This window comes from Ptychodera flava, chromosome 18 (genome assembly GCF_041260155.1).
Source record: "Ptychodera flava strain L36383 chromosome 18, AS_Pfla_20210202, whole genome shotgun sequence".
NCBI classification, from domain to species: domain Eukaryota; kingdom Metazoa; phylum Hemichordata; class Enteropneusta; family Ptychoderidae; genus Ptychodera; species Ptychodera flava.
In genome coordinates this window covers 35,107,431-35,125,239 of record NC_091945.1, presented here as the reverse complement: position 1 = coordinate 35,125,239, position 17,809 = coordinate 35,107,431, and the positions used below count along the sequence as shown (strand labels likewise).

The 17,809-nt window shown below is 36.3% G+C and overlaps 1 protein-coding gene across 1 annotated transcript; it reads left to right on the top strand.

Annotated features, from left to right (window-relative positions):
- The first annotated feature begins 201 nt into the window (after positions 1-201).
- Positions 202-14,091, top strand: LOC139117473 (aspartate--tRNA ligase, cytoplasmic-like). The gene is made up of 14 exons (XM_070680605.1): positions 202-360; positions 2,856-2,949; positions 3,703-3,790; positions 4,535-4,627; positions 6,468-6,570; positions 7,451-7,547; positions 8,125-8,265; positions 8,631-8,742; positions 9,194-9,328; positions 9,590-9,681; positions 10,375-10,577; positions 11,382-11,505; positions 11,977-12,088; positions 12,971-14,091. Exons 1-14 carry the CDS (start codon positions 323-325, stop codon positions 13,132-13,134), a joined length of 1,596 nt encoding a protein of 531 aa, XP_070536706.1. The 5' UTR covers positions 202-322; the 3' UTR covers positions 13,135-14,091.
- The last annotated feature ends 3,718 nt before the right edge of the window (positions 14,092-17,809 follow it).

Here is a 17,809-nt window from a genome sequence, read left to right as displayed (position 1 = left end):
CAAATTTTGTGACAGTTTTTTTCCCATTGGTCTGCTATGATCATTCTTCTTTCTCAACATATTAGTGAATCAATTTTTTCTTTTTCTTCACCTGCCAACAATTTTTTTTTCCAAAAATCATCCAGCTCCCCACTTCCCCGAAATCAAATAGTTCTCCCCTTATTGTAATTGAGAAAATATTTTTTTACCGTAGAGGGCGTCATTTTCCGGTTGAAAGGTCACACTCTGGGTCACATTGGAGGTTGATGCAAGATCTGTGTAACTCGTCGTAAACTCACAGCTGATAGCAAGTCGCAGCCGATAGCAACTGTAAGACAGAAATATGAACGGGGAAAATGAACAGACTGAGGTACCTTTAGGGTAAGTTCACAAAAAAGCTTGTGAATATCAGCAAGAAGTTGAAGAAATGAAACTCTTGATAGCTGTATATTTGAATGCACGGCCACGGCCTTGATATAACATATGTGCATGGAAGTAGAAACTGCATGCAGCTAGAATCTGTTTCTAGCTCCACGAACACAGTATGTGACGCCTCCATGCAGTATGATAGTTGTTTAGATGCAACGTTTGATGACGATATCATATTCCGGGCAACACTGAAGATTAGTGGACACATAGAAATTTTGTTTGAATTGTTAGTAACCTAGGGAGTCCACTCATACCATCCCCTTATTATTTAGAGCCCCTGAAAAAAGTGTTTTTGTTCGCAACCAAAGATGTGTCCACTAACCTTCAGTCGTCCCATATTCCGATTTCCAGCTTTTCATTTATCCGTGGCCGTCATGCCCGTTTGCCAAGTGCTGTCTATAGTCCTACAACTTCCATAGTTGTTGTATTTGGTTGCACTCCTCAACACATTGGAGATTTTTTCAACTCCATACCTCAACACAACATATCCGACTGAACAGAAGTAGAGGAGTAATGCATCGCGACTATCACAGATTGCTGTAGTAGGGTACATGAGTATGGTACAGGGTGGAGCATAGACAGTAGACGCGAGATCTTACCGTACACGTCTGAGTAGAAGCCCTTAGTTTGACAACACAAAACTGTGGTTATAGTGGGGAGAGTATGGTTTGGAGCTTTGCCATGAAGAAACATGTCCTAGCACTCTATATGGCAGGGATGTGCTACCAGATACCCCTCCTACCACAACGCTGCCGATTGCCACAGATTAAACCACAGACTCTGCTTCAGTTTTGTGGAGGAAGGTTTTCATGCTGAAAACAGCCGATTTTTAATCCAAAACTTGTGTCGATCTTCACCTTCGAGGACACATACCTTGTCTAGACACACAGTGGCTCAGCTGTGCTTGTACATGTATGCTTATGCAAAGCCCACTCATCTGTCTCTATGTTTATTTTTAAGAGGTTGGCCAGTATAAGTGTAGTGTGTAAATGCATTCAAATTCTTGTGAAATAGGAAATTCTTTACCAGTGTATGCTCTATAAGCATGCCAGTTTGATAGTTTAGCTCTACAGTTTATATTGCAGTTAGATAACATTCAGAGAACAGCATGCAGCTCATAACTGGCTTACTTCTCTTGTATCTCTTTGTATCCACTGCCATTGCAATGTGGGGATTGTTCTTCACCGTAATGCATGGTATAGAATGTTAGCCTCTATTGTAACTGAGGTTGAACTTTGCCTCCAGGATTACTGAACTCATACAGGCTATTCCTTACCTTTAAATACAAATTATATTTGGAAAATGAAATATGCAGTTTTGAAATGCAGCTAAAACTCAAAATATAGCTTTAGGAAAGTCTACAACTTAAAATCCCAAGATGCAATGCATAATTCGTAATGGTTTGACTTTCAGATACGTATAAAGTTTTCTGATGCAACAGTATGTTATTGCTTCACAGTGGCTATTTTAGGCTGTGAGTCAAGCATACATGTATCCCATGTTAGTTTTTAAAAGGAGTTTGTATTGTTAAGGTTGGGACACCCACTATTTATACCACACTCCATCACAACTAAAACCATAAAATCAGTCTTCCTGGCTTTGTGCCAAGTTCTCTTTATGTTTATATCTCTGACATCGTTTTGTTTCCTGTTTCACTATAACCACATTATTGGTAAAATTGGCAAAGCTAGAATGATCCTTCAAGGAAACTAAGTCCATTTTCTTTCGGTTTTTGAAATTTGCCTGACCATGTTATGGGGCTTGTATATGTAAGACTTCAGTAAATTCTCGATGGGACTTGAACTTACCATGGCACCCAGTCACCTAGCGAAGTCATAAAATTCAACTTCAAACAAGCCCCTTGCATTGCTAATTTGTCAGTTAACATATTAAACACAGTTTGATGTCATTCATCTTTGTTGCAAAGTATAAACATGTCTCAGAAAGACAAACTCTATGTTAGTGTGAAAGAGTGAATTGTTTATTGATGCATTTTACTGTATTGCTATGATTGACAAGATTAAACTGTGAAGAGATAATCACTGAATAAAAGTAGGCTTTTAAAAGCCACTTTGCAACATTGACTAGTTGTTGTAATTCAGCAGTATATTGGGTCAAATATTAAGATGGGAGAAAACGTTTACAGCATCACGATGTGATGTTGTGGTAGGATTCATGTTATTGACAACTATGATACCCACTTGGAATGATTAGGGTCAAATAATCTGACATGGATTACGGTCTTTAGGGTGTGTATTTAAATCAGACAACATGAAAAATTATCATATTTTTTAATATATATTCCTTTTAGGCATTCAGCAGAGGAATTGATTTTTAAATGCGATATGCAACAATGATTAAATGTCATAGGCATGATATCTGTCTTTTATATCTTCTGAAGTAATCTATGTAACATGAGATCTTTCTTATCTTATGCAATCTGCCAGACCTGATGGAAAACCATTATCAAAGAAAGCTCAGAAGAAACAACAACGTGATGCAGAGAAAGCGGCAAAGAAAGCAGAGAGAGCAGCAAAGACTGTGAGTAATGATCAGTGCAGCTTTCATACATCATTCTGATAAAAGAAAAAGAAAACCAACTGTAGCGTAGATTACAAATGTCCAGTGATTTGTATTAGTCAAGTTACTGTTTATATTGTGTACCTGCTGGTGATCAATCTGAATGCATCATTGAAAGTGGAAATTTTTATCATTTATAACGGATAAAACAGTCTTTGGAGATTAACCGGTTGTAGGTCAGATACTTCCTTGACATATTACACTCTATGTGTAGCCACCAAACATTTTTCACAACCCTATAAGAAACCCTTACCCCAACTGGTTAGCGGGAAATGTTTAGTTGTATATGTCCAGGGGTAACAAAAACTTTTACAATTGAAGATCTCAGTAAATTCTTAATAACTAATTCACAAATGACTGAAAACGAGAACAGGAAAAGCAGTGAGACATGTCAGTTTTGGCTTGATACCAACGCGGGTCTCTCTTACATCAACCAGACTTATCCATATCCAACTGTCAATGTTACATCTCACTGTCCTCCCAATGGATAGGCAATGGTCATAGGAATCGTCATTCTTCTATGTTGAGAGCAAATCTGTGAAATCCACCGGTAGTCAAAATGTTACCGATGAAATGATAATTATAAGGATTATTTAGTGGTACAGTGTATGTGGAAGTTTATATTTTACGGTACTGAATGAATAAAGATGCAAGTGATGACATCGTAGAGTTTGGAAGGAAATGACCGACTTTTTACCCATTTCTGTTCTTTAGGCCGCAGAGGCTGAAGTTCAAGAAGCTGATGACCATGCACAAGATCGATACGGAATGAGCAAGATGATCCAATCACAAGAAAAGTTGGGTGAGTCTGTTCTGCCAGTAAGAACATTCTGAGAATATCTAAAACATTCCCTGTTACAGGTAGAATGAAGTGAAATCAAAGGTTACATAGGACTTACAGAGGACTTACAGCTGAATTTTACCGTTCATGCGTGTTCCTGAATGCTGACACGATATCAGGCATATATATTATACACCTAGAAAGAATTATGTGTTTCATGTAGTAAGGGTCTCCATAGACAATCTAATGAATCTGCTGAAGCAATTTTCATATACTAAAATTACACTTACAATGGAAAACTAAGGATTACTTCGTGCTAATCACCTTTATAATCCTCTAATCTTATAAAACAACCTGCACTGTACATGTGAATCCACAATAGAAAAAACCTGCTACAATGTTGGATCACTGACCCCATTCCTTTCCGTTGCACCGCCCAAAGCTTCTACAGAAGTAATGTTTTTGTAAAGGATGCTTGCATTTTCCTGCCTATGTTCTTTACAGACAAACTTAACTTATTTTCTTTACCCTATGTAGAATTCAAATGACAGATAAAGAAATGTGCCTTATATCTATCGTCAAAGAAAAAACTGCTTCAAATGCCACTCACAATGGGTCTCCCGTGGAAAATCAGCATATATGTACTGTGTAGGTGTCAAAAAAATCTGCCGCATACAATGTTGTAAAGTTTATTGAACCATGAAACTTCTTCAGGTATTCATACTTTAACCTTGAGAGATAACAATGTAATGTGATGCATTTCAGATCGCCAAATGTGTAGAGTGAAAGATCTGGACCTATCCAAGGCAAAACAAACAGTATGGATACGAGCCAGGGTACATACAAGTAGAAGCAAAGGTGAGGCAGCAATCAGACTACATCCTACAATCAGTGTAAAGCCTATGAAACATGACTGTGGATGTAAAATCGTTTTATTTAAAAAATCTTCACAGAGCAGATATGGCTTTTGTCCAGCAGAAGGTCATGACCTTACACTGGGAGGACAATTCAACAATAGAAACAAGATCAACAATTCAACAATAGAAATGAGATCAACAATTCAACAATAGAAACGAGATCAACAAAGGATTTATTGTTTACCTTATCTACACCTTCAAACCCTGCAAACTAAAGGTTTATATATCACTGGAGAAAATAACAGTTGGAAAATTGAAGTTTTACTTCCTCTTTGCTCAAAATTCAAAACTTGTAAAAGCGGTATCACAGAGTCAAAAGCCTTATTGTTTTACACCATGAAACACTGACTGGAAAGACAATGCTAGAAAGTTGTTTGCTTTGTTTTCATCTGCATACCTTGTTGTAGAGTAGAGTAGTAGTAGAGTAGTACGGAAGATCTCTGCACAAATTTGTGGCAGCTTTCTCCATAGTATTTTTCCCTGTATCAGTCAAGTTATAAACACATTAAGTACATGTATAATAACTATTTGGTGTTAGAGATTATTCATAAAATTTTGCCTATCTCATACATTTTAATGTGCAATGCTATATTTGTAAGTATAAATTTTAATTGTGAAAATGTATGTTATCAACATAATGGTTGAAGCACTGGAACTACTACTAGTATTTTGAAGTGGTTAAAGGTATACAGTCACCTGTAATCTAAATATGCCCATATATGGTCAAAGGGGCGTTCCTTGGTATTCAAAGTGTCCATATGGTGGCGCTATTTTTAAACAGCGGCCACCCGCTTAAAATCTGTGATTGGTTAGATTTTCTCTTTCCATGGTAACTGTGGCAAAATTGGAACAGGTGACAGTATACCTTTAAGTAGTAGAAGTTATATTCAAGAAAAGGGCTACAGCCCATCAATCTACATGAAGTACATTTATTATAAGTAAAGAAAATATATGTGGACATGTGACAAAAAACAAAAACAATCGTAATGAAAAAGTTACAGTACTTCAAGTTGTTCCTCTGTCAACAACAAGGCTTTATAAATGAAAACAGAGAGTTTTGTCGGTACACCAGGAGTATCAGTTGAAAGTAAGGATACAACTTTATCAAGAGTTAGATATTTATTCAGATAGAAAGGCAGTAAATTTAAACAAAGTGATGTGTAAGTTGGCCAAATAGTAAGAAGTGTATTTTGTCTTCAACAAAAAGGACAGTACTTACTTTGAACATCTTTGTTTATACGTCTACTTGTTTCAATTTCAAAACTGTGATTGAAGATTGAAATTTTGAAAGTGCAATTTTAAACTTCTTTGGATGTATACACAGTAAATATCTTTCTGGTTCAAGTTGAAACTAAGTACTACTATTTAAGTGGTTAATCACTTACATGTAATGTATTTGTTGATCAATGGATGAGAACGAATGAATTCCGTAAATGACACCAATTATCGCAATAGTATCAATATACTTATGTGTATTATTGTGCCAATGGGTTAAACTCAGACTTTGATTAGACCACAGTATAACCAAACCCACATACACAAATGTGCATAAAAATGTATGTATTTCCATATGCGCTTGTACATGTGGGTGTTTGTGTACCACCATCATGTAGTCTGAAAGACTCTTTGTTGTTTTTATTCTGGAGTAGAACTATTTGAGAATTGACACACATTAATGCACTACAGTAACTGTTTTACTTTTAGCAGCTTTTGGAAATCAAATGAAACCAGCACATGTTGGCAGTTCCCTAAATCTTTTCAAACTTTGTCACCTTCAACAGGGAAGCAGTGCTTTCTTGTATTGAGGCAACAACATTACAATGTACAGGGCCTAGTTGCTGTGGGAGACATAGCTAGTAAAGCCATGGTCAAATTTGCCGCCAAGTAAGTGAATGTAATGAGATCATATAAACCAAGGTCGATGGGAAAAAACTATAAATGAACTTAATTTTGTTTAAATTCATAATTATTCTGTTACTTCATTCAATATAATGAAGGTAGGTAATGCTTTTTTGTAAGTGATATGTTTTACATCTGAGCAACAAGCAGTCCTTATAATTTCTAGTTTTTTTCAGACAAAATATTCATTATAATTGTCAGCATACTGATAGGAAGATACCGGTATGTCTTGGGAAACCATAGAGGGAAATGCAAAATATATGTGTAAAATTTCAAATTGATAATTTTTTTTGAAGCCCAATACAAAACAAGGTATATGAAACTAGGATGTACAAAATATGCTGAATCAAAAATAGCATCAGTACCAGCACTCTGTCTGTTTATATGTATATAATAATAATAATAATAATAATATTGGTTCTTATATAGCGCACATATCCACAAGTAGATGTGATCAAGGCGCTTTACAATTATTATTACCCCTGGTCACTGGACCTAATATGATACCACTCAACTCCCTGGGGAGCAGACAACAGCTCACATGTGCAGCCAATAAGCGCAGCAGAGCTAAACGCACAATAACAACCTCTGTCCTACCAGGTACCCATCACTCCTGGGTGGGGAGAAGCAATGAGGAATAAAGTGCCTTGCCCAAGGACACAACACCACAGCCATGCGGGGCTCGAACTCACCATCCTTTGATCGTGAGTCCACTGCTCTAGCCACTGGCCCATGATGCCTCCACATATGAATGATGGAGAGTTATCCATCTAAATACATCAATCCAATCCATCTAAATCTTATCACCCTATGGATGAATACTTGTTCATAGTTGTCGTCTCTTTCTCTTGTATTTAATCTCCAGTATATCTAAAGAGTCCATCGTAGATGTGGAGGGTGTTGTCATGGAAGCCAAAGTGGAAAGCTGTACACAGAAAGACGTTGAACTGCATGTCCATAGGGTAAGGTGACTGGATCAGTTCTTTCCATAGAATATCCATGTCTGCAACGTGACACTTGAAATTACACCAGGTATCTTCTGTGAGGGATATTCCTTACAGTGGTTTGGTTGTATCATTTGGCTTTTGTGGTTCTTGGGTTCTAGGTCAGAAAGGCCTGACTAGAGAGGGCCTTGTGAGCAGTAAAGATGTGATCTATTGTCTGTTCTGTCAGTCAAGGTTTCATCATAAACATTTACCTCTTGCACATTTAAAACAGGTACTCAACAAAACCACTTGACTAGAAAAAAATGTAAATATTAAATTTAATTTTTGCCAGCGTCTGCTGCAAAAAACCTTGATTTTCAGTTGGTGAGATACAGTGCATACAAATATTGCACTGTAGTAAAATGTGATGGAAAATCGTCACATATTCTCAAAGTATGCAATTGTACATTTACATGTGTAAATCTGGGTGTAGCTACTTTACAGAATGGTTAGTCAGATTGCATAACTTGATATAGTTGGCCTGCAATTCTTTGATTTCTCAAGAATTGTGCAGTCTTCAATAATAAATGTAAACATTCATGTAATATTGCAGATATATGTGATTAGTTCATCTGAGCCCCAGCTACCATTGCAATTGGATGATGCTGTCCGACCAATCACAGAGGAGGATGAAGAAGCTGGACCAACTGTCAAACAGGACACCAGACTAGACCATAGAATCATTGATTTGAGAGTAAGACTAAAATGACTTTTGTAGTCCTTCATTGTAGTGGTATCATAGTACATTTCACAGTACAGGTGCAAGTTTTACCAACGTGGCTTTCACTTTGCCAGACACATATCTCAGAAAATACTCCTCAACATAGTAAGAAGTGTGTCTTTGAAGGACAAAATGGTTTAAAGTATCGGACTCGAAAAATTTTCAAAACGTGGAGAGTTTTAGTAATAAATTTGTGACTTGGTTAAACTACATTTGCAATGCATGTATTCATCAAAAAATATCATCAAATGAAAAAGTAAAATCATAGTATTAGAACTGAATATAAGTGAATGAATTTGTTTTGCAAGTGACATGAAATGCACTTTCCTAAATTTCAGACAACTACCAGTCAGGCTATATTCCGATTGGAAGCTCAGGTGTGTCAGCTATTCAGAGAAACACTGAATGCGAAAGGATTTGTTGAAATTCACACTCCAAAGATGATAGGAGGTAGGTATTTTGTTTCTCACTCCATACTGTGATACGTAGTGATATCATTGAGTTGGTGTTCAATCACTGAAATGTAGATGCTTAAGTCAATGTATGTTTACGATAATGCTGCACATGTACTGCTGAAATTTACAAATTTCGGCATCTAAACAGACTTCAATGTATTTCATCGATCTTGTATTTGAAACATTCACTCTGTGGTCTAATACTGCCATATGCTAATGTTTGAAAATAACCTCATTGTTATTGGTCAGATTCCGATTGAAATCAAATTTACTGATTTTAGTATGCGATGACATTGTAGAAAGGAAGGCCAACCATCCAGTAGATGAAAACTGTTCATGCCAAGCAGGTAAAATGTTCTAATCCAAGGAAGTCTCGTGTATTTCTACTTCAGTGTAGTCTCGTGTATTTCTGAAAGTGATTATTATGCATACCTTTGTTTCATCAGCTGCCAGTGAAGGCGGTGCTAATGTCTTTGAAATGGGTTACTTCAAAAGCAAAGCGTACCTTGCTCAGTCACCTCAGTTATACAAGCAGATGGCAATAGCATCCGACTTTGACCGTGTGTGGACAATTGGCTCAGGTAGGTAACAAATTATATTCTGTTCAACCAAGTAATGTCATGAAAATTTGAACGTTGTGCCATTGCCGTAAAGCAAAGATACTCTTTCTAGAATACAATGTAATGCGATAAGTATCACTCGGCAGGCTCTGTACACAGACAAAAACTTTTTAGTCCCCGCAGATGAAGAGTGGGAGACTTACAGATTGGTTGGCATGTGTGCGTACTGGTATAATGTGATTGTAGGTGAATTGTAATGTAGACATTCTCTTTTTTATTCAGTCTTTCGTGCAGAAGATTCCAACACTCACCGTCACTTGACAGAATTCATTGGTCTGGACGTAGAGATGGCTTTCAATTACCACTATCATGAGGTTAGACATGCGACTTCTTAAAATGGAAACAAACTGAAAATGTTCAATTCATAATTTTTTCCAGATCACGTTGGCAATGCAAACATTTTTCATTGTAAATAGACTGAAACATTCTACTACCACAATTGCAATAGTCCATTTGTGTCACTGTATCGTTTGAGATGTAGTTAGAATAATAACAACAAAAACATTTACAAGAAAAATACTGTGCGTCATAATTCATCTGGAGTCACTGGTGTCGTCACTACCAAGGTCTACTAGGTTCTACATTAACAACTGATCTCCAATTACATGTAGTTTCTATTCAGTGTCTTTTGTTTAGGACTGTACTTACATCAATTTTACATGGGTTACCCAGTCATGTTACCCAGGTCCCCGTTCAGTATCACTGCAATCATACAGGGAATAACAGCTATGGTACCAGCTTTCTGGAACCATGTACCTATAATAAAAATATTTTCGATGTTAGATGACATTATGAGTGTATGATCCGGCAAAAATCTTGAGGTCAATATGGATCGTCAGATTTTGGTTGCACTGTATTGGTTAAAAGTTGTGAAATATGAAAAAGACATAGTATAAATCCATTTAACCATTCATGACTGTTATTGATTAAGCAGTAGTACTTTTGTTTACAACAATTTCTTTTGATGAATACTGTGAAATGAACAAACTTTATCATTCTCTTTCAAGGTAATTGACGTCATAGGTGACATGTTTGTGCAAATCTTCAAAGGTCTACAAAAGAGATGTGTTGAGGAAATTGCTGTTGTTGGGAAACAGTATCCATGTGAGCCATTCAAATTTCTGGATCCAGCATTGAGGTTAGAATACCATGAAGGTATCCGGATGTTGCAGGAAGCAGGGTTTGAAATTGGATTTGATGATGATCTAAGGTGAGTGTTTATTTCTCTGTAAGTCAAACTATAAGTATGCGTGTATTTCATACATCAGCTGTTGGTCAATATGGGTTCTTTGTAAATAGATAATTTGCTAAAATGACACGATCATTCTCAAGCAGAAATTGAAGTTTTCTTCACAACAATGTTGACCAAAGTAGGACGCCCTCATAGGCCAATTTGATCTTACTCACAAGCCTAAAAGTATGGTATACAGTTCACAGACATCTGCAGTCTTTGACAATGCAGAATGACATCCATCAGCTTCTGTATGTTCCATGTCATCTGTTTAGTCTCAGATGAATATCATTGAAGCCAAAATCAATGAAATATGAACAAAGTTTTGCCCTACTTGAAGCTCAGTTCAATGATTTACAGATAAGGATAAAATGGTATATGTAAAACCAGGATCATTTGCACGCATGACTGTGTTCTTAGATTGTCCTTCAAAGTTGTGAAATCATTCTCTGATATGGATCTCATGAAGGTGAACATGAATGACATGAAATTTCTGAAAGTAAAACTGACATTTTCATTATGGGCAGAATTATTTCACATTAAAATCCTAGAACTGCTCAAAGATGCTATACCTAGCATGCAGATTTTTACCACCTGATATATGATTTTCAGAGACAAAAGGCCAACTTATCGACAAAGAGTACCGGTATTAGTTTTAAAGAGTGAGGGAGTTTTGATGCATGTATGTATTTAGAGAAAAATATAGCACATTCAGCTCAGGAATTAGCATCTTTTATAATCTAGTCAAATGATTGTAAACTCAATGAAGTTTTCTTGTTGCAGTACCCCAGCTGAAAAGTTACTTGGTAAGTTGGTGAAAGCCAAGTATGATACAGATTTCTTTGTTTTGGACAAGTACCCTCTAGAAGTGAGACCATTCTACACAATGCCTGACCCGCACAATTCTGTGAGTTTAATTTCTTTAAAATTTGTTGAAATATGTTACTGTTTGATCAAAATTAGTGATGAATGTGTGCGTGTACTGCATTTAGAGGCATTGTTGGTTTCAAATATTATATTAGAAAGAAATCTTGATTCCATTATTATAGATGTCAAACTTATACAACAAGCCAAATCATTGAACGTGTGTAGTACAGGTATGTATTTGGAATCTTATTGATTTCAATGTTGTCTTTGGTAATATTCTGTGTATGGCAACCATAAATATTGATTATTATATTAAATTGATTTCCAACACTGTCGCTGATACTCCATTCAGTTGTGTGTGTGTCCACATTATGCATCGAAAGCAATGAAATTACCACAAAGTATGGTCATAAATAGTTCATACCAAAATGATCAATTCAGGGATGCAAAAAGAACTAGCATTACTTACCGTAATTGAAACTAATTGCTGATTCATTTTCTGTTACCGTAGAAATTGTCCAATTCATATGACATGTTCATGCGAGGGGAAGAGATCTTGTCAGGAGCTCAGAGAATCCATGACCCTGAACTACTGATAGAGAGAGCCAAGGTCCATGGTGTTGGTAGGTATAGTACATCACACAAAGTTATGACCAACCAACAAATATAATTATAGGCTATCATGCACAACAGTTTTGATCATCCTATCAGACATGACATGATATTTTCTGATGACTTGCATCATGAGATGCTTTCATTTTCTTTTCTAACATAGTTCCAGGGAAATATAGCAATGTTCAACTGTTTCACTTTGATCAGAGGCCAAATTATTCATATTCGATTCAATGATTTTTGCATCACTTGAAAGTGTTCAAAGTATCTCTTTCATTCACTGATTAACCACCATTTCATGTCACAACCGTGGTTTGTTTTACATATTATTTTCTCTAAGGCATGACATAAAGACAACCAAGTCAAGGGCTTCCATGCTTTTTCAAGTGCAGTGATGATTTTATGGAATGAATTTCCTTTTAATATCCCAAGCAACTGCTCAATTTATCCTGTAAATGTTGTGTGATGATATATCTGTACAATGATTAGAACAGAGTATAATTCACCTTTGAACTTTGTGTGACCTTGTAAATAATCTTTTCTTGTGATTTTTCTTAGTCTCATAAAGAACACTCAGACACAATGAAATGTGCTTTTAAGAAATGATAGATGTAATAACAATAATGTCATGTCAGAGGGAATGCAAAGAATTTCCATTTTTTCAGATAAGGTAGTTGAATTGGATGATTCATGTAGATGTAGTAATTATTTACTGTTTCTCCTCAAATGGCAGTCATTCATCATTTACACCACCATTTTATGTTTTGTTTGTGAAAGACAGAAGTAGCATAGCCAATACAATGACAGATAAAGTCAGTGGTACATCCTCAAGCCACCTATGTACTTTCATTGATATCATCCCTGACAACTCTTCACTTTTATTTTCACTCCAGGTCTTGAATCTATCAAACCATACATCGACTCATTCCGTTATGGAGCGCCCCCACATGGTGGAGGTGGCATTGGACTTGAAAGAGTAACCATGCTCTTCCTCGGATTGGATAATATTCGGAAAACATCGCTCTTCCCACGTGATCCAAAGCGTCTCACTCCTTAAATTCCATTTCCAAGGAATGCATACCAGAAATGTTTGAAATTTTCAAGACTCTTTACCACTATGACGTCATTTAACAAGGACTGGGCCAATATTAAGACACTTTATTTTCCAAGAAGCACATGTAGATGTGAGTGATGATGGAGCAAAGTTGGTGATGTCACTAATCATCACCTTTGACCTATGCTTTTTTCAGGATTGATACGAGGTCATAAGGTCAACCTCAGCATTCCATGCAAGTTACCTCTATGTCATCAATGATGGCTTTGATTGCAAAATCTGTGTCATGTAGATCTGTCCACCACAAGCACACTGTAAAAAGCAGACAGGTTTCTTTGAAACAGCGGAAATACTCTAAACTTGTTCGAAAGATTTCAATGTTTATTGTTCTGCTTTTCTCAGGAATACACATGAAAAGTACACATTTCTCAGCATCTCATTTCTCACATCTGTGATTTTTATTTGCGAAACCTGCATTAAAAGTGAAAGCAGGCATCTTTATCAAGCAATACAGTAGAAAAGCTAAGACGATATGTCTTTCAGAATATTTGTAACATTGTCATGAAATATCTGAAGAGAGATAGATTGGCCATTTTCATTGTGTTATATTATTTTACCCAGGTTTCCGTGAAAGTTTTGTATTAACATCATTGACTTAACACAGTATTTGATGAACTTAACTTTTTCTCAAGGTCACATGAGCATAACATGACCTCTGCACAAATAGAATTTGAAAATTTCAAACACTTTTCATTCGCCATTATCAAGATTTCTTCATTATTGAAATGAATATCTTTGATGACGAATATCTAATATAATTTTAGATCTTTATTTCCTGTACATGTACCTAGCAACACAGAAAGTCTTGCATAGAAACAGAGAAATTCAGTCTTAACTGAAGTATCATAGACCCTTTGTACTGATTGTGGAAGTACTTGTAATAAAATGAATGCCTTGGAACTTGTGTATTTGAATTCCTTAGTGATTAAAGGGACAAAGTCGGCCATTCTTCATGGATTTTTTGATGCAAGATACTTCTTATGTTGTTTCACATGTTGAAAGATACTGAATGAATGGGTGACAATGCATATATTCGACCCTGGTTTTAGACATGATACATGAAACCATCGCAAAAATGAATTATTGGTCATGACCATTAATTCATTTTTGCGATGGTTTCATTTAATTTGTCTAAAACGGGGGTCGAATATATGCATTGTAACCCATTCATTCAGTATCTCTTATCAAACAAAATTCATGAAAAGTGGCTGACTTTGTCCCTTTAACCCTTTGAGCCGCAAAGTCAATTTTTGTTGCCTTTATAGAATATACCCAAGTCCATTTTTTTTCCAGATTTTTACCAAAATTTTGCTAAAAAGCTGTAGCTGATGAAATGTGATGTCCATTTGGTCCAAAATTATCAAAAATTAGGAAGATTCATAAAAATTGGTAAAATTTTGCACTGAAATTTTGATGGGAAAAATTATGGCACTTAAAAGGTTATGATTCTACAGTTTGTATGCTAATGTGTGTCCTCGATCAAGTGTTTGCTGTATGGGCATTGACTAACTATGATCGTACATGTAAGAGTGTATAGGAGCTATTCTGATATGATGATTGTACATTGTCGTTTGGCATCAACTTTGTACTTCTCTGTGAATCTGCTCCTCAGAAATTTTTCGTATTTGCTCACAAGTAGTTACCCAGGATGACTGAACCTGGATTGGTCCAAATGATGAGGGAATTTTCATATGCAAATTTTTGGCTGACTTATTTTGTCATTTTGAGTTAAACTACTCCGGCACTGATGGTCTGGCTGCTCTCCCAATTTAGGGGTTTCAGGAGGGGGTCTCCCCTCCTGATACAGAAACTATTGAAAATTCTATACCAATGTCATTTGGTGATACTGAAAACAATTGTCACTCGTGAAAATGATTGCTTAACCCCCATGTCTATCATTTTTTTTTGAGTAAACCCCTAACTGATCATGTTTTAAGTGACCCCCTCCCATTCTTCCGACTCCCCGGTCGAATATAATGACGCTCTCATCAGACTTTTGGCTAAATTATCAATCCCAAAATTGTTGCCATCTAAGGTGCTTTCACAGTTGCCAAGTCTCCGTAAATTTGAATCTTTCCCTGCGTGGTAAAAGATGAGAAACGGCCATGTTTACCCGTAGAAAGTCTTCGTATCTGTATACAGTGTTGGTGGCCCACTCATTGCGCGACCACCCGAGAGAAAAGCAGTGATTGGCAACCATAATTACAGCTGACTGCATTCCTTTAATTTGAAAAGCATACGCCAATCGAACCTTGCATTTTGGTCTTGGGATAAACTTCTGAAAAGTACCCAAGAAAGTATTGAATCAATTCAACTCTGGCCCTCTGTCTAATCTTGCGGAAAGTTCAGACTTGCATAAAGCTTTGGCATCACTTGTCACGTGATCATATGCACAAATGATAGTTTTTGAATGTTATTTAAAAAAATATATCCTTACGGCTATAATTGTTGTATTTGGTAGTTTTTGTTCCGTTTTTTTTCTGTATGTATCGTTCACAATCTTAACTTACTCCAAAACATTCTACTGTCGTCGTAAACGCACAATATATTTTTCATATGCCGTGTTTAATGTTCACTGAATGTAAATGTGGAAGTGTAAGGCTTATGGGAGACACTGAAGCTGAATTATTTATACTCCATTGCGTGCAGGGTTATCTGAACATCATGCCTGATTGATCAAACTGTAGACTGATATCTCTTGATGTTTAGTTCCAGTGTCAAGTAGATACGAAATCAGTCAGCTATAAAGACACGTGCCATGCGGAATTTCCGCAAAAATGTTATTTTGGTATTTAACCTGTAGCATTGCAAGTGCATGATGTCTCTACAGGAATAACTGATTGCATGTGTAAAATAGAAATTTAACCTCGGTAGTATCGTGTGGGATACTAATAAATCGAATACAAGCTTTGAAACCTTGGTGTGTGGTTCCAAATTATACCACATGCGCCAGTTTTCTTACAATCATGTTCTATCTATCTATCTATCTATCTATCTATCTATCTATCTATCTATCGAGAGAGAGAGAGAGAGAGAGAGAGAGAGAGAGAGTCAGAGAGTCAGAGAGTCATCTTGCCGCTCCTTGCTTTTTGGTTTGAAGGAAACTATGTTCCGGGACAACTATTGGCTCCTTCCAAAAACATCTGATTTCTTTGCTAACAATTGAGCTTGTAACCCTGCTGAAGTATATATTTTCTTAAAGCCTGGATATTTGCGAATGCTGTGATTTGTAGTTTGTAATCATTGTTTACATAAGGATCACGAGACAGTCAGTTTGAATAACCTCGAACAATTAGGTTTTACTTTTCCTGTATTAGGATGTAAGCCCTGATTAGAGCCTAAATCCATATAAACAGGCCAACAATTTCATCACAATATTTGTCAAGCGGAGTGGCAGTAGGTGACGTCATCGGCCAACATTAAATAAGTTACCATGAATGAAGATATTGTGTAATAGAAAATGACTTTTTTGTATCATAAAGTAAAGTAGGGACTTCAAATCAACCAACTTATTTCAAGCTGTAGTGAAATGTACCAGCTGTAACATACCGAATCGATCATAAGAGTTTGTATGTCGATCACGTGATGGACCGGATCATCTACTGAGTCCTGGCAAAGCTGACCGAGCTGGTACAGATTACATCCGCCGAAGAGATAGGATCGTGACCATCGATATGCACTGCGATGCAGTCCTAAGGTAAATTATTTATGGTGTAACTTAATTCCATGATAGGTTCGCTATATCCTGGTGCACAAGAAATTTCTGGAATCGATTGAGTTGCATCCTTTTCTTACATTTGACGTGACTATGACTTCCCAGGAATGCCAACTCTGAATGATTATGAGTGAATGAGTGAATAAATAAATGAATAAATATGTGAAATGAATGTGATTAAATGAGCTTGATTTCTCAGAATGATGTGTATGAGGCTGCTAGCCGAGTTATCTTTGTTTTTTCAGATGAAAGAAAATTGGTGTGACAGGCTAAAGGATTGTGACGTCGCGATGACTTATTTATCTTGATTTTTTCGCTCAAATAAAGGCAGAAGAAAAACGATCTATTTTGTCTTTCCTAATAGGAGCAATTATACCTGGACGTACATGTGGGTTTTTAAAGATGAGGAATTAATACTCGATAGATTTGTTCTGTGAATTTAAAATTTCCGACTTCCTGACAATCAAGCCAGGACTTCTCTAAGACCTTCTAACATGATAAAGTAACTAGCATCTTATTAACAAATTTATATCACTAAAATAATTGAAAATTCGTAGCTTAATAATTAATAGGGTACGAAAAAGTGTGAGTCACAATGGTGTATTGTTTAAAATGCCAGCTGGTACATCTTCATTTCATTCTATGTTAAAAACAAACTTCTGAATGGTTCATCTAGCTGTAGGCAATTGCAATAAAATTATAATAACGAACAAAATATAGGCCCGAGTTCAATTTTTAATGATTTTGACAGGAAAGAGAAGAAACTAGCCTGTTGATGTCATTTTAGTTGAATAAACTAGGATTATGCGCATGTGAAATGAAAGATGCCGAAAGCAATACTTCATGTACATAATATAACTTTATTGCATGGCAGCAAAAACTAAGACATGACGTCATTAATCA

What these genes read in the sequence shown, in the direction of transcription:
- LOC139117473 (XM_070680605.1), top strand. Translation starts at nt 323, where the DNA reads ATGAACGGGGAAAATGAACAGACTGAGGTACCTTTAGG. An exon ending in ATAGAATCATTGATTTGAGA is followed by an intron (nt 8,266 to 8,630) that starts GTAAGACTAAAA and finishes CCTAAATTTCAG; the next exon opens with ACAACTACCAGTCAGGCTAT. An exon ending in TCAATTACCACTATCATGAG is followed by an intron (nt 9,682 to 10,374) that starts GTTAGACATGCG and finishes TTCTCTTTCAAG; the next exon opens with GTAATTGACGTCATAGGTGA.